General features: G+C 32.7%; 1 protein-coding gene across 1 annotated transcript; it reads left to right on the top strand.

Annotated features, from left to right (window-relative positions):
• The first annotated feature begins 19,994 nt into the window (after positions 1-19,994).
• On the top strand, positions 19,995-22,069 carry LOC131605205 (uncharacterized). The gene is made up of 6 exons (XM_058877589.1): positions 19,995-20,284; positions 20,574-20,991; positions 21,113-21,126; positions 21,207-21,362; positions 21,468-21,629; positions 21,706-22,069. The coding sequence occupies exons 1-6, from the start codon at positions 19,995-19,997 to the stop codon at positions 22,067-22,069; spliced, it is 1,404 nt and encodes a 467-aa protein (XP_058733572.1).

The raw sequence follows: 22,069 nt of genomic DNA on the forward strand, positions 1-22,069 counted from the left end.
TGCCATAATTTTTTATATATCAGGAAGACTTTAATTCACTTATAAACAATACAAAAAAATTGATATTCTATTATTTTCTCTTAATTTTCTCTTACTGATTAAGAATGCATGCTAGTTGATTAGATAGCGGCTCCAACCCATTTTACTTTTCTTTTTTGCCATAATTTTTTATATATCAGGAAGACTTTTATTCACTTATAAACAATACAAAAAATTTGATATTCTATTATTTTCTCTTAATTTTCTCTTAATTTGTATCTTCTTAGAAGCACTTTCAAACATTCAATATTAATTTGGCTTAATTACAATTTCGATCTCTTATTTTTCCTGATTCTCGAAATTGATCCCCCTATTTCAAATTTAATTAGTTTTTGGTCCCCTTATTTTAAATTTAAACAATTTTGGTCTCTCCCATACTTTTGCACTTAAAATTAACGATGTTTTCACTTTTGAAATGACAAATTACTTGTAAACCATGACAAATCACTGTATATGAATGTATTATTGAATTTTATAGATAAAAATATAAGTTGAAAAACAAAAAATCTCATCGATTTTCTATGAAAAAACCTGAGAGGGGGACTAAAGTTGTTTGAATTTAAAATAGAGGGACTGAAACTGTTTGAATTTAAAATATGAGACTAATTTCGTGAATCAGACAAAATAGGGGAACCAAAACTATAATTTAGCCTATTATTTTAATGTTGAAAGAGCAAAATACATAAGTAAGAATTATGTAATTGTTATTGTTTTGGACTGGCCCAATGGCTAGGAACAGTCCAATCCATGTTTACTCTGGGACGACCCAATAACCCTGGCCCAATCGCTCAAGGTAGAAAGGCCACCACCTCTCCTGCCCGCAGCCTAGCTCGCTCCTCCTTCCACGGTCGAGGACGACTCACCACGGCCTCGTCGATCAAGCCAACTTTTATGTCATTGGTCGAACATCCGACTCCTCGGAATTGTCCATAGTACCTTCATGTCGACCAGGAACTCCCTTCTGTTCGCCCAACGACTAGTTTCAAGTAGCTTCCCAGGATTCCTATATTTACTCCTAGAATCGTGGTAGTTACGTGTTTTGCGCCTAGATCTACGATTCAGCCCAAAACGCTGACCAATGGCCATGCATTGGGGGTATTACATAAACTCTCTCCCTCGAGAGGGTTAGGTAACACAATTTCAAAACCCTAAACACTAAATTGTATATGTGTTCCTACTTACTTGATCGTCGGAGTACCTTGCAGGTACATCTCCTCCTCTTCAACACCAACACGGTGCAAGACGTTTGTGGCCCTTTCTGGTTCTGATCCTCTGGTCAGTACAATTATTTAAATTAAACTGTGTTGTAATTATGAATCCAGAGTTTCTTTATATTATAATATTGATGTTTCTATAAAGATTGCAAGATGGACTAGGATAAAAACTTTGCGTGAGAAGGTTATGGGGTGATCACATGATAAGATCTCAAGTTGATAGTAGGACTCTCAAGAAAAAACTATAGGGAATCGAGTTAGGTCGTGTGCTTCAAGATAGAACTAGTGTAAATCTCGGTTTGCACTTTCCTATCTTTTATCTTTTACTTTCTTGTCATTTATCTTTCACACTTAAATCTCTGCTTCATCTTTCTTCTTAAAATTGACCAAGTTAGATCAACTATTTTTGTAAAAAAAAATCAAAAACGATTTAACACAATCCACCCCCTCTTGTGTTTGAATGCACTTGGTCAACACAATGGACACCATATTTCCTTTGAGTTAAAGGAGTTAGTCTTTGTCAGAAACATCCTTCAACCTCACATTTTCTGTGACGAGAAACACATCCCTTATATCGACTTTCAATAAATGAGTCTTCTCCATTTTACTTTGTTCCAAGTTCATCATATCAATTACTCCTTACATGTTATTTTCTTCATCAATAAAATAAATATGACGTTTTGCCTCCCCAAAGGTTCTTCACTTCCCTCTCACAAACCCCATACTTTTCACTGGCCACCTCAAAATTCTCTCAACATTAATTCAGGTTATTTTCATACTACTTTAGTTTATTCAACCTATCATCCAAGCTAGCCTTCATATTCAACTTTCTATCAATGACTTCTCAAACTTATCTTTGAGACTAATAAAGATTATAAGACATATTCTATTATAAGGATGTTAATTCCTATCTAAATTCTGAGAAAAGCAATTTAAGTCATTAGTTAGGCCACAAGGGGAATTCATTTTGCAATGGTCTCTCGATGCCCTAGGTTGTCCATACAATTATTATTCGTATCAAGAATTAGGGAGAAATTTGTTGAAAGAATCAAGGTAAATGAGTTAGCTTAAACTTTTAGCTTTTTAGCTCATATCAATAAAAAAGTTATGTTTGATAATTGTTTCTTACCCGAAGCGTGTAGCTTTTTTTACTAGCTTATGCTTTTTTTCCTCAAATGTTATTTGAAGTAGCTTTTGAGCTCATAACTTTTAACTTGTCATATTTTATTCTATTTTTATCCTTATTATTTTAACTATAACTTATTTTTATCATTTACAATTTATTACAATTTAAAATAAAATAAATATATTTGAAATTCATGAATAGGAAAGGTCAAATTTTGTATCAAAAAAAAATTATGAATCTCTTATTGTAATTTTTCCCGTTCTTTTTCTTCTTTGTTTACACTAATCTTCTCCCATTATTTTCCTCCATCGATTCCAACCTTACTATATATTGTTACTCACTCTTACTCTATCATTTAACATTCACAATAAAGTTTACATATATACGTTGAATACATTTTGATATTATGTTTAATTTTACATATATATTTAAAATTGTTCACGTTTGTTTATTCTTCTTTTTAATTTTAAATATTTTTTTGGGAGCAAAGAGGGCCTAAGCCCAAACAAAAAAACACTAATTGGCATATAGGACAAAGCCCTCCAGAGAATCTTGCTTTACAACATTTTGCAAGAATAGGAGACAGTTAGCAAAATTACAAAAATCAGAAGACACGGCTAAGCTATGTTTAGCAAGGGAATTCACACACTTATTCGCTTCTGGATGAATAAACTTAATGTGAACGCTGGATAGGCTTAAAAGATTAGCTTGAATACTATGAATCAAGCTCAGCCCCAATTTTCTACTATCCTTGGCACTAGTCAAAGCTTTGGCACCTTCCATACTATTAATCGCCAGCTTAAAACCTTCAACCCCCCCCCCCCCCCCCCCCCCCCCCCCCGCAAACTCAGTTTGGAAGATATCACAAGTTCCTGCATTTATGGAAAAGCCATTAATCCAATCTCCTTTGTGGTTTCTGATGACTCCGTTACATCTAGCATTTTGATTCTTAGTAACACCCTCATTCGTGTTAATAGTAAGCCACCCATCATCAGCCGGTTTCCACCCATTTTGAATGCTAGAAATTGGTTTCGCTACCACCTTTTGGTTCAATGCCATAGCTTGATAATAATTTGTAGTAGATAATTTAATGTCATTAACCAAGTTTCCAGGAAGCACAAAGTCAAGGTTGTGAATTTTCTGATTGTGCCACTGCCAAATCTTATAGCAAGCAATGGCCTAAAGAGCTTGCCAGTCTGCACAGTTTCTACTCACGTGATGAGTCAAATTAAGATCCAACCATTGAGACCGTGAAATGTTGAAAACGGGGGCTTTATGCTTGACATGTACTAACTGAAGCCAAATGTCCTTGGTCATCTTACAATCGTGCATCACATGCAGGATATAATCAGTAATACGTTGACACTCTTCATAGTATGGATCTCTAGTCTTCAGCTTATGGAGGTACAAACTAGTTTTATAATCCATTTTGAAACGTCGTCCATATTAGCATACAGATCAAAGTAGCAAGCAATGGCCTAAAGAGCTTGCCAGTCTGCACAGTTTCTACTCACGTGATGAGTCAAATTAAGATCCAACCATTGAGACCGTGAAATGTTGAAAACGGGGGCTTTATGCTTGACATGTATTAACCGAAGCCAAATGTCCTTGGTCATCTTACAATCACGCGTCACATGCAGGATATAATCAGTAATACGTTGACACTCTTCATAGTATGGATCTCTAGTCTTCAGCTTATGGAGGTACAAACTAGTTTTATAATCCATTTTGAAACGTCGTCCATATTAGCATACAGATACATTCAGGAAAATTTAGTTTCCACATTAAACGCCAGTTCACAATCCTCATTTGACTTGTCATATGCGAACAATTATCGAAGAAAGTTGCAATTGAGAATTCACCAATGGTTATACCACACCATATACAGACATCCTTGTGAGGGATGTCTCTAATTAGGGGAGCTATAGCACTGATTTTGTCATTGATCAAAGTAGGCAGGTGCAACCGCAGTAGATTCCAGTTCCAGGAACCATTATGATCAACAATGTTAGAAAGCTGGAGGATTTCAGGAGCCAAGTCTTTGTTGATGAAAACATTTCAAATCTTGAGGCCTTTCTCAACCCAACAATCATCCCAAGATCTAATGCTCTTGCCATCTCCTTTTTTCCACAGAGTGCACTTCTCTACCATTGGCCATATTTTAGCCTGTGTTTCCACAAGCTAGAGTCAATGTTTTTCACTTACTGAACATTACCATCCACCTTAAGTCTATGGTATTTCTTCCTCAAAACATTACACCATAAGTTAATGTCACCACTTTAGAGCTTCCATCCCATCTTGCTAATACATGCCTCATTCATTTTTCTAAGGTTTTAGATGCCCAAACCTCCAATCTTTTTAGGTTGACAAATATCACTCCAGCACACAGTATGCATATTCTTAGTATATTTATCATTCCCCTAAATGAAATCCCTTTGGATCCTATGAATCTTCTTCACACAATCTATAACAACCATTTTTCTCGTCATGGTATACGTAGGAAAGGCTTGTATCACAGATTTTGCGAGAGTGACAGGCCCCGCAAAAGAAAGTCCAACACCCTTTATAAGATTTTGAGCCATACTTTGTTCAACGGGTTAAAAGGTTTGATGAATGCCATCATTTCACCAAACCAAACTGGATTCATACCCCGTTGTAATATCCATGACAACATAGAAGTCTCTCAAGAGCTTCTTCATAGCTTGTACAAGCTTAAAGGGAAGGATACTTACTTTGCCATCAAGGTGGACTTATCCAAAGCCTATGATTACCTAAATTAGATCTTTGTGGATAATGTTCTTTATGAATTGGGTATGCCACAAAAATTAAGAGATATATTGATGCAGGCAATAAACTCTTTCCAAATGCATGTTACTTAGAATGAGAGAAGGGGCAAATTCTTTCAAACTAAGAAAGGCATTCACCAAGGAAACCATATTTCTCCATATATCTTTGTTTTATGCATGGACAAACTGTCACTTCTCATCTTGGATGTTATGGATAACAAAAGTTGGTTGGGTATGAAAATTGGAATACTTGGGCCTATTGTCTCTCACCTCATGTTCTTCGACAATCTTCTGCTATTTGGACGAGCCACTGATCAATAAATCTCCACTATTATGGAAACTCTTAACTTGTTTTGTTCAGTGTTTGGCCAACAAATTAACAAGGATAAAATTGTGATCATGTTCTCAAACAACATTCCTGTTAAAACTAAAATAAGTATATCCCACATTTCCAATTTCAAATCAAAGAAGTCACAGAGTAAGGCACGTACCTTGGTGTTCCTCTGACAAGAAAATGCCCCAGACAATGGCATTATCAGTATCTTCTGGATGAGGTTAAATTTAAACTAAGTCATTGGGAAATAAATAATTTTCTAATATTCATAATGCTATATAAAAGATGATATAATCACTAAGTTATTAATTAAAGAATATCGTTTTACGATGGTTTACACTTATTATCTACTAGAGCCAATAATTTACAAGACACTTTAATTAACTTATCAATTATTAGTCATCAATTATAAGTTATTAGTTAGTTTACCAGTTATCAACTATTTTTACCAAAAAGGGTAAATATCCCATGTCAAAATAAAAGAAACAAAAGTGTGAGATAACGATTCCATAACAAAAATTAAGGCACCTCCCAACCAACCTACACGGACTTATATTAATTTGTTTGGTGGGTTAACATAATGAAACATGTTTGAAGGTGTTTGCATGTTGGCTGCATTATTGGTAAAACATACCTGGTTGATTTTGTATATGCAGGTTGCATATATGTGTGGAGCTAATACAGGTTTTGTAGTGAATGTCACGACATCCGTGTGTGACAGCAGGAGTTATTATTGTTTATTAATTGTGTTTTCGGATTTATCCATTTTATCAGTTTAGGAAACTTTTTATTGAGTGCTGCATATTTCGTCCAGAAGATCCTACTGACAGCACATTGTGTAGCAGACAGGTGGCGTGTGAATTAGGTTAACTTTCTTAACCCTAATGTGTTTCTTAAAAAGCCCAATGCCCAAGACTGCATATAAAAAGGACTGCAATCCTAGTTTGGAATGCAGACAGAAGATTGTGTATTGTGAAGTACGGTTGTTCTGTAACTGTCTCGTGTGATCCATGCAATTGTCTTTGATGATTGTGCTGGAATTAGTTTGTGTTTTTGTTATGTCACTCTAAGCTTTTAAGCACGGGTGTGTGTCTCTTGATTGAAGCTTGTAAGCAGATCAAGGTGTGTTTTTGAAGAGTGTCTTATATCTGTAATTGTTTATTGTTTATGTGTAATCACTGCTGTGATTGAGGGGGAGTGGAATGGAGATATTCCATATCTAGGTAGAACCTAAGTAGAAGGGTCATTGGGTAGTGATTAAGTGAGAAGTTGTAAACGGGGGAGTTTAGCTTTGAATTGATACTACTGATAGTGGACTTCATCCCTGGCTTGGTAGCCCCCAGAGTAGGTTGTTTGAACCGAACTGGGTAAACAATTTTGTGTGTTCTTTGTTGTTTTTATGTTGTTTGTTATTACTGTCTGTGCTGCATAATTGTGGATGTCATAACATCCAGTTTGACATCGAGCGTGTGTTACTAGAATTTTCAACGTTGATACTTAAAGGAAATTCAATGTAAGACTTGCAATCCCGGGATAGGCCCATCCACAGAGATATTCAGAATAAACAACGACTTGTCTTATCCAACTCTGGTTTGGGAGGCTACTAATCTTGTTTGACCCAGGACACTTTTATCTAGCTTAATAAAGGATCATCACGGGAACCAAGGATAAAAGTCGTCACATCCATTCAACGAACCCTAAGAAATACCCTTAAAGATGTGCGTCCATTAACAAAGTAGAAAAATTATGGAGAAATGACTGACCTCATCCTAACATTGTAAGAGAGTGATATTTATAAAATCAATAACTGATGTCAGATATGAGAATTACAAAATACCATAATCACCCTCTAACGTTAGGTTGATAACGTCACTCCTTAGAGAAGTTATACACAGCAAGGTTTTGCATACTGGAGAACCATAGATGGATAAGTCATATATTCACAATAATTAAAAGGAGAATAATTGTCATATCAAACCTTAAGGGATCTTCTAATATATGTTATTTCTCACAATTATCTAGAAGAAAATGTTCTAGGTCCTTGAAAATTCTAGGACCTTACTATAAAAGCCCAACAAATGCGCCAAGTCAATAATGCATTTTATTATAATCCTAAATATCTCCCTTTTTATCATCACTGAATTAGGTCTTTAAGTTATTGAATTTACCCCCACCAATGAACTGAAGCATCCAGACATCAAGACTTTCAGCTAAATTTGTCACCATATCTAAGTTTACTTCCTCATTTGTGAACTAAACATGTCGTTCCTTTACCAATATGCATTAACATATATGTATTGCATCAGGATTGTGGTTACTTTATCATAACTATTATTGTTAATATTCATGTTAGACTATGTGTACTTACCCAATGTATTATATATAGATGTTGTATTTATATCATAGTTGTTTATATTTTATGGACTATGTTAAATGCCCTATATTTTAGTGAAACCAATTATGCAAATATCACAGTTGTGACGAAAGCGTAGCAAAGCGAAGACTTTGATTAATGGTCAAATTTGTTGAGGCTTGAGTTTAACATCATGGACATGGCCTCAAAACCCAGTGAACTCCATGTACCCATCAAACCTCTCATACTCACTAGTTCACTTCTTTAGAATAAAGATCATGTTAAAGTTTTTTTCTTGAAGTCCTTGTTTCTATTTTATTTTGGCATTTGCATTTGTTTAAAAGTAAAGTTTCTTATTTGAAATTGTTGTGCTTGTTGGGTGCAAGTCAGAATGGTTAAGTCTCGCATGGCTTATGAGTAAGTTGAATGTTGGATTTATAAGAGATAAGACTCATTTATCTGATGCTTTGAGGTTTTGGATAGATATGTAGTGTCTCATTCTCTAGTGATCCTAGAGCATTGAGTTTGTTATTCTGGTTCATCTTGATGGAGGAGCAAAAGTTGAATATTGAAATTCTGGCACAACATGAAAGAACATATGTCGTACACGATGTCAGGACATCAAGATGTCGAATGCATTGTTAAGACATCGTAACAACGGAACAATAAACCGTTGAAGTAATCATCAGGAAATCAATAACACAAATAATTATTAACTCAGTTCGGTGCAACAACACCTACATCTGGGGGCATCCAAGCCAGGGAGGAAATACACTAAAATAATACTAGTTTGAAACCTAAGTAAAGAACCTATAGTTTACAATCTTCGCACTTAATCACTACCTATGCTATTTCTATCTAAGACACTCATAGATACGAGACCCCTCCCACTTCCCTTAAATCACACAACATGTGATAAATAACAATGACAATCAAAGAGGAGACATACTCCAATGACACAAAATTCACTCTTGCTTAAAAGCTTAGGAGTGATTCACAATTACAACTCAACTAGCAGTCCAACCCTAGCATTAAACGATACAAGAGTGGCTCACAATAAACAATGAACATACAAAGCCCTAGTAATTAACAATTTTACATATGCGGTTCATGCTCTTCTTAAGTTTAGAGACTTCTTTTTTATATCCAGAGAAACGCTTGGGCTTGATGATCAATTTGGGCAAAACAATAAGCAAATCAAATAAAATATTCAGAAGAATATTCTGGAACAAAATCTGATGTTCCTTTAAATGTTGTGACATCTTCTGCATAATATTTTGCATAATAGTAGGAAAAGATCACATGTTCCCTTAAATGTTGCAACATCCTTTTTATCACACAAGTGCACGGCTGGAACAGAGACATGTGTTTGGAAACAATCCTTTTGGGTCGTTAAATATTATTGTTGAATATTCAAAGAATCTTCAGAAGATCTAATATTAAAAATAAATCTTCCAAGAATTAAACAAAAAACCTACAATGATGTCTGATCAACATGTCAAGACATCTTTCTTAACAACTTGTTGGGAAACATGTTTTATCAAAATTTATGTCTATCATAAATTCATAGACTTAACAAAATCTTGTGTTGAGTCTTATTATCAGATGTGGGAACTCACAAGTGTGAGTGATTAAGTCTCACATCACATATTAATAAGTGAAACGTTGAATTTATAAGAGAGATGATATATACCTGATGCCTTAAGGTTTATGGAGGAGGAGTGATGTCTGTCCCTTATAGTTCTTGAGCATATGTTGTTGCTTTCGCCTCCCCTATACTCCCAACAAAGCTTATACTTTTATTAAATTGACTACATTGGATTGTGAATTATATTGTGTGATAAATTATTTTATAAAATGTGACATATCATATCGTCATTTATTATAAAAAAATAATATTTAAAACATTACTTTTATTTTATGAAAAGGCAACCATAAGTAAAATTTTCAAATAATTTTATTTATTTAAAAAAAATTAAAAAATGATGTTAAAAATAAGAATCAGGTATACTAAGTTGACATAGCATGTTGGAGTTTAATTAAATATTATGATATTATTTACCTCTTTTGTATCTAAAAATTAAATATGTACTTAAAATTAAAATTAAGTGTGTTTCCAGTGTGGTTTGAAATAGTTTTAAAATAAATACTTATTTTATCAAAAGATAAATTTACTCGTAGTTTGATTTATTTTGAATGAATGATTAAAAAAAGAGATTTTCTTTACAGACTCCTTATGGGGAGAACCTCCAGCGAAAATTCAAAAATACTCCTATTTCGGAAATGTATTTTCGAAATAATTATTTTTTATAGATTTTCTCAAAATTCGGAGATGCATCTCCGAAAAAAATTGGGATTTTTGTTATTTTGGAAAAGCATCTCCAAAACACCAATAAAATTGGGATTTTGATTAATTCGGAAATGCATATCCGAAAAAACCCCCAAAAAATGGTGAGCGATTTTTTCGGATATGCATATCCGAAAATATCTCAAAAATTAAATTTTTTAGAGACATTAATTAATTCATATATTATAAAATTGATATGATTTATAAGTTATAAATAATAATAATAATAATTATACGGTTGATAATTCTATTCTAATTTCAATTAAAATTAATAAATAAATTTCATATTAATAATTACTAAAACTATAACTAATACACAATAATTATGATTATATAAAAAATAAATACATTAATAAGTATTTAGCAAAATTTTAAAATAAAAGAGATCAAATAAGAATAAAATTATTTACAATTTTATTTATATTTTAATATAAATTTCAAATTACATAATTTTTCAAAATAATAAATAAAAATATAAAATATAAAAATTATTTTAATAATTAATTATGATAAAAAATAATTTTTCATTTAGTTTAAAAAAATTAAAAGAAAATTTTGTATTAATTTTATTTAATGAATAAATAAATTATATATTTAATTTTATATAATTCAAAATTTACTTATGAAATTAGGATGTTTTAAATTTATATAAGTTAGTAAAATAATTTTAACTTTAAAATTTTTTAGGAAATTTTGAAAATTAAAATAATTTTATATAAGTTAGAATGTTTTTAATTTATATTTGTTTATAAAATGATTTTTTATAACTATATAATTGTTTTTGAAAATTAGTTTATAAAATAATTTCTTTTATGTATCATAAAAGAAATAGAAAATAAATATCTTTATTATTATTATTATTATTATTATTATTATTATTATTATTATTATTAATTTTATATAAAAATAAAATGTTATTTTAAATATTTATTAGGTTAATATTATTATTATTATATCTTGATTTTAATGATATAGATTTAATAATATATTTTAATTAATACAATTAATTATACTATTAATTGTATTGATTCACCTCGATTTTAATTTTTTAATGATTATAGAATTTTTTCGAAAATGCATATCCGAAACATTTCAAGACCAAAAATTGGAATATTTCGGATATGAATTTCGAAGATGCATCTCCGAAATATAGAGGCATTTTAGAAATTTCGTCGCGGGTTTTCAAGAAGGTAGGGGTCTTTAAAGAAATTCTGTTAAAAAATTAGATCTCATCTAATTTTATCCAGTTTAATTTGGATCGAATTTTGAATACCAAAGTATAAATTATATATTTTATTAAAATATAAAATGTTAATAAATAATATATATGATATAATAAGTATATAATATCAATTTTTTGCAATTTTCAATTTTTTGAATCGATTTGTAATTTTTATTTAAGCACACCTACTTAAAATACTATAAATCATTATTTATAACAAAAAATTCAAAGTAAACTTACTCTTCCGATTTACTACTCATAATTATATTATCAAAACAAGAATTGAATAAATAAAATAAATAATTATTTTATTGAGAATGCTTAGATATTTTGTCACTATACGAACTCTAAATTTATTTCGCGAAAATGACATAATGAAATATATTGGGAATACAATATTTTTTAAATCATGAAAATAAATGTATGGTTTTAAATATATTTGCGTTTATATGTTCTGTCCGTTTTCAAGGACAGTCCTTGACCACTCATATGATGAGTCTCGATTATGTGTGTCAACTTTCATTTGTATACGGGTAAGTGTATCTCTACAAAGGTTCACGGGTAAATTCATCTCTATAAATATTTTATTTGAAAATAATTGTATTATAAACGTATTTAAATTCTTGTCAAAAAAATTGTATTTAATTAAACTAAACTAATAATACAATTTAATTTATTGGTAATTATACTTTCAAACTAAAGTTTTTTAAGGCTTTATTTGCAATTTTGGATTGGAGGGGAAGTAAGATGAGGGTTTTGAAAAATAGAAAGGATTGGGTGAAAAAAATAGAAAAATTTTGATTAGGAGGATTTTGACGAGTTTGATTTTATTTATAATATAAAAAATCTTATAAATTGGGGGAATTCAAAAATTATATTGAAAGAGAATTTTGGAGGATTTTGGAGGACTTAAGGGTCTGTTTGGTTCAACATAGGGGAGGGAAGGGGATGAAATTTAATAAAGGGGAGGGGAAGGGAGGTATTTTAATTAAAAGTATGTTTGGTTCAAACGAGGGGAGGGAAGGGGAGAGAGAATTTTTAATTAAAAATATGTTTAGTTCAGGAGGAGAGAGGAGAGATTTTAAAACTAATTTACCTTTTAACCCTTAAAATAGTATATAAATCATGCTAAATCAAATAAAAACAATGTTATATATTAAAAACAATTTAAGATTTTAATTAAAAAGTGAGGATAATTTTGTCAATATAGAAAAAATAAATTTTATCATAACTCTTCTCTCTCCCCTCCCATCCAAATCCCTCTGATTTGGGGGAACGAAAAGTTGCTTCAGGAGGGAATCTGATTACCTCCAATCCCCTCCCCTCCCCTCATAAAAAATTGAACCAAACATACTTAAATTAAAATATTCCCTCCCCTCCCCTCCCCTCTCATCCCCTCCCCTCCGAAACCCCCCAACTAAACGGACCCTAAGTAAAATTTTCAAATATCTTTTAGGTTGTTATAGTATTCTAAAAATTAAAAATTTAGTAATGATAATGACTCTTTTATCATTCTAAACAAAATTATTTTAAAAAAAAAAAGTCAAATATTTTCCTATACTTTATAAAATAAATTATATATGTGACTTATATGAGAATATGAGAATGAATTTGAACCATTAAATTTTCAAATAAATAATAGAGATTATATGTCATTCTTTTTTTTTCTCTCTTCCATTATTAAAATAAATGATGGAAGAGAGAGAAAAAAAGAAAGACACATAATCTCCACCATTTATTTTAGGGTTAATGAACTTTTTGGTCCCTCTAAATATTGGAGATTTCGTTTTTAGTCCCTCCAAAATTTTCCTTTAAGAAATCGTCCCTTCAAAATTTTTCCTCTAAACTATTGGTCCCTAACGTCAAATTTGCTAGAGATTATCTACGACTTTAGCCACCGATTAGCTACGAAATTTGACGTTAGGGACCAATATTTTGAAAAAAAAAATTTGAAGGGACGATTTCTTGAAGGAAAATTTTGGAGGGACTAAAAACGAAATTTGAAATATTTAAAGGGACGAAAAAGTTCATTAACCCTTTATTTTAAAATCTAATGGTTCAAATTCATTCTCACATTCTCATATAACTTACTCATTCTCAATATATATATATATATATGGGACGACTCAAGTGAGAACACTTTGTTATTATGAGAAATGAGAACAATGAATCACGACCATTAAATTTTGTTTTATTGATTTGAATGGACTGGATTGGTTTTTCTTTCTATGATCCTTAATATTTATTTTAAATCAACATAGAAAGAAAAATCAATCCAGTTCATTAAAATCAAAATTTAATGGTCGTGATTCATTATTCTCATTTCTCATGATAACCAAGTGTTTTCACTTGAGTCGTTATATATATATATATATATATATATATATATATATATATATATATATATATATATATATATATATATATATATATATATATATATATATATATATATATATATATATATATATAATCCTGAGTTTTTCTCAACAAACAATTATCTCAACAATATGATTGATACTCTCAACAACTTAGAGTTATCTCAACAGTCCATAATTATCTCAACAATCTCCACCTTGACGAATATCAAACCCCTACGAAGACTTCCTACGTAACGATTCATCTTGGAAACTGGGAGGTACACCTCCTACTTAACATTGAGAAACATGTAACAAGTCCAAATGGTGTTTGAACTCGTCACTGGTGATTGACTTAGTTAACATGTCAGCTGCATTCTTCGAAGTGTGAACTTTGTGAAGTAATATCTATCTGGACACTAACAACTCCCTAATCTTGTGAACATCACATTAATATACTTGGTCCTAGCATGATGCACCTTACTATTCTCTAAATAGATAACATTATGACAATCACAATGCAATTGAACTCCACATTGCTTAACACCCAACTCTTTCACTAACCTTGTAAGTCACAATGCTTCCTTGACAGCTTCAGCTATTGCCATGTATTATGTCTCAATTATAGACATAAATACTACGGATTGAACTGATGATTTACATCATATAGGTCCCCCGATAAAAGTATAGACATATCTTGTTGTAAATCTCCTATCATCCAGATCACCAACATAGTCATAATCCACATATTCCACAACTAATGGAACACCCTGTTCCATGCTGAACATTTTTTTAAACCAAACAACATCATTCAACTAATAAAAATTGGCCTTAAAGGCTTTGCTTACAAGAGTATTACGCTTAGCAAGTTTAAGACTGTTGTTTTAGGTAGTAACTAATTGGGTGAATCTGTGAGCCAACAGGTTATGAGCCATTTGAATGTATCCAATTTCACCCACCATCTGTAACCTTTTGTGTATCCAATGAAAGGGGTGAATGTATCCAATTTCTCTAAATTTGTGTTTGAATCATAATCTTTATCTTCACTTGATGCATGAACTTTGAGTAATTCAATATTTCTTTTGTGTTCTTCTGATTATCACTATTGCTAGGACCTTTCAAAGTAGCTTCAAGGATTTCTTCTTCATAGTCATGGTTAATACCTCTGCTTCCTTCGTCTTCATTGGTCTGGCCCAATATTTGATGTGAAGTATTGGCAATCAAGTAACAGGTACACATATTTTCTCTATAGCTAGTATACATTCTTAAATTCTGCATGTTATGACGATTAAAAGCTTTGTATTATGATCTTGGTTATGTTTATGCCTTTGAACCATGTTGTTTTTCTAATTGCTTTTCTCATTATTACAACTTCTCCCTTCCTTAAAGGATCATTGACCCGTCTCCACTCCTTGAATTCTTGTTTCAGGTGCCTACACTTATTGATGCCTCTATTTGGTCCAGACTGATGATCCTTACCTTGGTTATGATCAATGTGCTTGCGGCTAGTATGATCGCTATTGGTACGTCTCTGAATACTATCCTTGATAATTTTATTCTGACTGTTGATAGTAATACAATTTGTGTGCCTATTCTCCATATTAGCTTACTTTAGTTCCCTAATGACCAGTGTGTTAGAATAAGATATGGTTATACATTCAATCTTTAAGTTCTGATACCAATACATTTATTTGTTATGCAACAATTTTGTACTATAATAGTTTTTTAAGTGTGTAGATTATTTATTTTGGTTGATTAGGAATGTTGTCTAGAAAATCATTAGAATCAACGTCATCACACATTAGAAGAACTATTCATCTCAATTTTGAAGTGACATCAGCAGTTCTGAAGAATGTTCAATGACTCGTCAGAAAAAGGATTTACAAATGTTCTGAAGCTAAGCTGCTATTCAAGATCAGATTTTTGCTCAGATTTTCTCATGGAACATCTACATTACATGATATCTTCACTGCTCTTACTACTTCAGATAAGAAGTACATCTCAAAAGAAGAATGATCAGAAACTTGCAATAGAAGCAATATTGTACAACAGTACATCACCTTTTCCACAATTGTAGGACGTATTATACGATTCCTTCTTTAGTGTGATCTTTGTTCCCCGTTGATTTTTGGAGCCGTTACATCAAGGAAAGCTACATCTTGTACTCTCTCAATGGTCATATTTTCCATGGGACTATATATAATAGACACCCTTATTTAAAGACGCTGCCGATCAACAACGCTATTCAAGTTATATTTTCAAACTCATCAAACAAACTTCAAAGAGAAAAAGAGAAAGAAATATCTTAGAGAAACTGTACTAAACATTCCACTGTGATAAATCTAGTTTCTAAGAATCTCTAGAACACAAGAGTTGTTGCTCATTATATTGTGTTAACATTAGCACTAAACTATTTATACTTCAATCTACTTTTTAGAAGCAATATCTTGTAAACATTACAATTTGTAAATCTGTTGAGATTTATATTCTTCAAGTGACTAGGTTGTTAGTCTGTATACTTGAGAGGGCTAAGGTGTCTTTCTAGACTCTTAGAGGTTGTTTATAATCTTTCAAGGTTAGTGGATTAAGTCCTTTTCTAAGGCGAAATCACATCGGTGGGTGGACATGATTAACCTTTTCTAAGGTGAACCTGTATAACCGAACATGTTATTTTTCTTCTCCCTCTTAACTATCTCATTAACTATTGTGAATAATTTGTCTAAGAAGAAAAACTTTTAGAAAACCCAATTCAAACCCCTCTTTCTTGTGTTTTTCTCTACCTTCAATTGGCATCAGAGCTCTGGCTCTTTGTTGATTTTATATCAAACACTTAACCGTGTAGATAGGTCCAGTATAAGAAAAAATTCTAAATGGATGTCGCTGCTAACACTCATGGAAGAGATAGTTACAATGCTAAACCTCTAGTCTTTGATGGAGAAATGTTTTACTATTGGAACGATATACTAGAAAGTTTCTTTCTATGATATGATATTATTCTTTGGGATATTGTCACAAATGGTTATGTAGCACCTGTTACTGCGATTGGTATTCCCATTACCGCAAACATAATTGATGATGAACATAAACATGTGTTCACAAATCATCACAAAGCTAGAACCATTATTCTTAATGCTATTTCTTACAGTGAATATGATTTTTTTTACAAAGATACAACAAAAGACATTATTGATTCTTTAAGATTGACACATGAAAAGAAGCCACGACACTACAAAAATGAATGTCCAAAGCTCAAAGAAAGAAAGCATCGGAACAGAAGACTTTGGAAAATGAAGCTTCAAGGGCAAGAAGAAATGTCTCGTGGAAACATGGGATGACTCTGACTCTGGAGCATCAAGATCTCAATATGATGAAGAACATGCCAACGTAGCATTCATGGCTACAACATCAGAAAGCTACTCAACAGAAACTGAGTCTGACTCAAAACATATATGATCTAGGTACCAAAAGATAAAATAGTTTCTGTTGTAGATATCCTATGTAGTAGAGTCAAAAAATCAGTCATGGTAACTGGACTTTAGATGCTCGCATCACATGACGGAAAGAAAGCATATGTTCCAAAATCTAGAACTTAAAGATGTTGGTTCCATAATCCCGAACCACTGCCACCTGCTCCCCAATCTCTGGCAACGACTCCTCAACCTCGACCACCTCAACCTGAACCACATGCTCCTCCACAGCGGTGGATGCTCTACGAGTCCTGCGGCGAGGTGCGCGTAACCCTTTCACCGCCTGCTGCTCTGCCATCTGTTTCCGGTTAGAACCAGTCGGAGGAAGGCATCCAGCACGTAACTTTGAGGCCTGTGCCTCATCAGCAGCTCTAGCAAGAGCACCGGCTCTATCTGTGGCCCGTCTCGCAATAGAACCGTCATTGCAAAATTTTCAAAATATTAGGAAATTAGCATTTTAAAAAAAATAGAAATACCGGAAATTTGGAAATTTCCGGTATGACTACGTGTACCGAAATTTTTTAAAATCCAGTATAAAAATTAGTAAATGAATATACCGGAAATTTTGAAATTTATGATATCAAATACCGTAAATTAAAAAATTTCTGGTAGAATATACCAAAAATTTGACAAAAAAGTACCGTAAAACTTGATTTCAGCAAATTTCCGATATGCAAACGAAATTTCTGGAATGCTCTGAAAATTTGAAAAACCGGTTGTCTACATAAATTTGAAAAAGTGTGGCAATGAAAATTGGTTAGACATTATGGTCTTTTTATAGGTTTGGGGGGTACCATGTTTAATTTGGGGGGTGACATGTAGATTTGGATGTGTATGCAAATGTATTTCCGAATTCGTATGAGTAGTTTTAATTTTTATAGGTACTTCTTCACCACTTTAGTTAGATATGAGACTCAATCCCCTTCATTTTTAATTTCTCTGATAATATTTTTATTAGACTACTAATATTATGTCATTTTTAATTGTTTTGCCATTTGGTTTTTTTAATCCCGTAAAAAACCATAAACTAATAATAGCTTAATGCATCTTTTGGTCCCTTAGTTTAATTTAAGATTTATGTTCAGTCCCTTATATAATAAACGTTACATTCAAGTCCCTCATTTGTACTTCTGTTAACAAATGTTGTCCTTTCTGTTAAGTATTATGTTTTTTTTGTTAGTTTTTGCTATGTTGGCAGTCCAGCTGGGCATCATTAGGTGATATGGATTTTTGATTAACAAATTTGAATAAAAAATGACATTTCTTCTAAATGTTTCATATTTCATTCTCATTGTTCATTTTCATTTCAAACTCAAGGAACCTTTTCTCATAATTCCATTTTTCGTTCATCTTCGTATCATCCATAAATCATCAGCGTTCGTGAAACGTTCATCTCCATATCCATCTTCACGCGCAAAGGTAGAGTACTATTTATCCAAGGTTAACAGTGTTCATTTCATCAATTTTCGTTCATCTCTCATACTGATACTTGTTTCATCTTTATTTTTTAGGGTTTGTGGAACAACCAGAACTTCTACAATCTTTGTTAAGGTACGAGTAATGCAAAATATTTATAGTTTTGTTACCCTTAACTATATTTCTCATTTAGGGTTTTACATATTCCGTTTCTAGGTCATGGATAGTCGCTTTGCGTGCATTGTTCATCACGGGGGTGAGTTTTATGAGTTCACAAAATTGGGGTAAAATGGGTTAGAGGAAACCTGGGATGTAGATCCTGATTATTGGAGTTACTTCGAAGTATTAGATGGGTTAAGCGAGTTAGGTTATCCAGATATATATAGTATTTGGTATCATGACCAAATGGAGAGTAATAGTATTGTTGAGTTGAAAGATGACAAAGGAACTAGGAGTATACATACAATAGCTGAGTTGACTGGGGAAGTCCATTTATATGTTTTGCATCCTATGCTACAACCAGATATTATTGAGGAACTAATACAATCACTTGAGTATGATGTAGATGTTGGTGGCACTGAAACTAAGATAGGAGACACATTGGATAAAGGAGGGATTAATAATGAGAATGTAGGAGACATAGAGAATATAGAGGGGACCATAGAAGATGCACTTAATATGGAATCTGGAGACAAGGGGACCACAGAGGTTGAACAAGTTGGTGGGACCACTGAAGTAGAAAAAAGTGAGGGGACCAAAGAAGTAGGAGATGTTGAGGGACTGAAGTGTAACATGGATGATATTGAGGGTCTGAACTGTGACAAAGAGGTTGAAGTTGATCTGAACTATGACAAAGAAGTTGAATTTGATCTGAACTGTGATGAAGGTGTACCAATTGGTGATGTTGAGGGGACCAAAAAAGTAGGTGATGTTAAGGGATTGAGCTGTGACAAAGATGATAATGAGGGATTGAGTTGTGATAAAGATGATAATGAGGGACTGAACTTTGACAAAGTTGATGAAGCTGATATAGTTAATGAAAGTGATGACAGTGCATTGGGAATAAACTTTGAAGATTCTGATGATGATGATGATGCGGTAATGACTGAAGAAGTAGCAGATGATGATGCTGGGGGACAAAGGACTGGAAAAGGAACAAAAAAGGGAAGGGGGAGAGGGAAGGGTAATGGAAAAGGAAAAAAGTAAATAAAAAATTAAAGGGAAAAGGTAAAGCTAAGGGTAAGGGGAAAGTGAAAGGGAAAGGGAAAGTTAGAAGACCTAGTAAGAAGAAAGTTACTGAGTGTGAAGCATCAGAGGAAAAAGTATTTAGATGATGAGAGCAGGTGAAGAAGAAGCACAACTAAATTTTAAGGGTTTGAGTGATATTGAGGATGACAATACTGAAGATGGACTTGAAGAATATTATAGTGAGGATGAATATGTTGGAAAGGCATTATGGCAAACTTTCAAAATGCCTAAAAGCATAAAGGACTATAAGTGGCAGTTGGGAACATACTTTTTTACTAACCAAGATTTCAAGGATGCCATAAGGACATACGAAATACACAATGGTAGGAACATGAAGTTCAAGAAAAATGATAAAAAAAAGGATGAGAGTGATATGTAAAATAGGTTGTCTATGGGAGGCATATTGTGCCAAAATTCAAAATGAGGATACATGGCAACTCAGGAAGATTGTTGATAAACATACTTGTAGCATAGATTTCAAGGTTAATTTTCTTAACTCAAAATGGCTAAGTAGTAAGATAAAGAAAAATATTAGAGAGTACCCTAGTTTAAGGCTAGCTGACATTATGGAAAAGACCCAACAAAAATGGAATGTGAGGATCAATAGAACTCTTGCACATAGGGCTTAGACAAAGAAAATTAACATTGTTGATGGATCATTTAGAGAACAATACAAAAGGATACATGACTATGCACATGAACTTTTGAGGGCCAATTCTGGTTCAACAATTAAAGTTACCAGCCAACCATTCCAAGGTGAAGTAGAAAATATTGAGAATCCTCAAAGTCAACTGAATCCTCATTTTCAGATAATGTACATCTGTTTCAAAGCATGCAAGAACAATTTTTTCAAGTGTAGGCCTATAATAGGTTTGGATGGATGCTTCTTGAAGGGTTACTATGGTGGACATATTCTTGCTGCAATTGGGAGGGATCCCAATGACCAGATAATACCAATTGCTTTTGCTGCTGTGGAGGGAGAAACCAAAGATTCTTGGAGTTGGTTCCTTGAGTTGTTGATATCTGACCTAGGATGGCCAAGGATATGCAAAACCTACACTTTCATTAGTGACCAACAAAAGGTACTAACTAACTTTATTTTCTTAATACATAGTCTAACTAACTAACTTACATTCATTTATATATTTATTTTCTTAGGGACTCTTCCCAGCTCTAGATGAATTGATGCCTTAAGTGGATCAGAGGTTCTGTGTCAGGTATGACTATTTAGGCTCTAGAATATTATATTGCTGTAACTGGTTTAATACACATTCTCATTGTTGGTCTGTACTGGTAGGCATTTGTACAACAATTTTAGGAAGATATTCCCAGGTGCCAAACTCAAGGAATTAATGTGGAAAGCTGCTACAACTAGCTATACTAATGCATTTGAAAAGGCTATGTTAGAGATGAAGGGTGTTAATGAGACCGCCTTCAAGCATTTGATAAAGTTGTCAGCTAGATATTGAAGCAAGGCTTTCTTCAAGACATATCCTCTTTGTGATGTCTTGGTGAACAACATGTCATAGGCATTCAACTATGTGTTTGTGACTTATAGGGCCAAACGTATAATAACCATGCTTGAAGAAATCAGGGTATATCTCATGCTAAAGTGGGAGTCAAATAGAGAGAAAATTGCCAAGTTTGAAGGAGATACTTTGCCCAACATCAAGAAAAAGCTTGCAAAAGAATCTGGAAGAACAAAATACTGGATTGTGAGGTATTTGATAAAATATTGTGTGTTGTGTAATTTAGTAAATGAGTTGTGTGACTTAGCTGTTCAACCACTTATACAGGCGTGCATGTGAGTTTGTTTATGAGGTGAGATATATCTCAAATAATGAAGAAAAGTATGTTGTGAATTTGTCCACCAAAACGTGTTCTTGTAGGTTATGGATGCTAACTGGTTTATCTTGCTGTCATGCTATGACTTGCATGAAATCACAACTTGATGTTGAAAAATTTATGCCTGACTATTACAAAAAGGCTGTTTATGAGGCATGCTATGCAATCGTGATTTTTCCAGTCAATGGAGAAAATATGGGGGAGAAGAAAGACTATGATGAATTACAACCACCACCTATCAAGAGGCAACCAGGAAGGCCAAAAAGAAGAGAACTAGAGACCCATCTGAGAGTATCAGGAACGAGACTCAGCTAA

The sequence above is a fragment of the Vicia villosa genome, linkage group LG5, assembly GCF_029867415.1.
Source record: "Vicia villosa cultivar HV-30 ecotype Madison, WI linkage group LG5, Vvil1.0, whole genome shotgun sequence".
Lineage (NCBI taxonomy): Eukaryota > Viridiplantae > Streptophyta > Magnoliopsida > Fabales > Fabaceae > Vicia > Vicia villosa.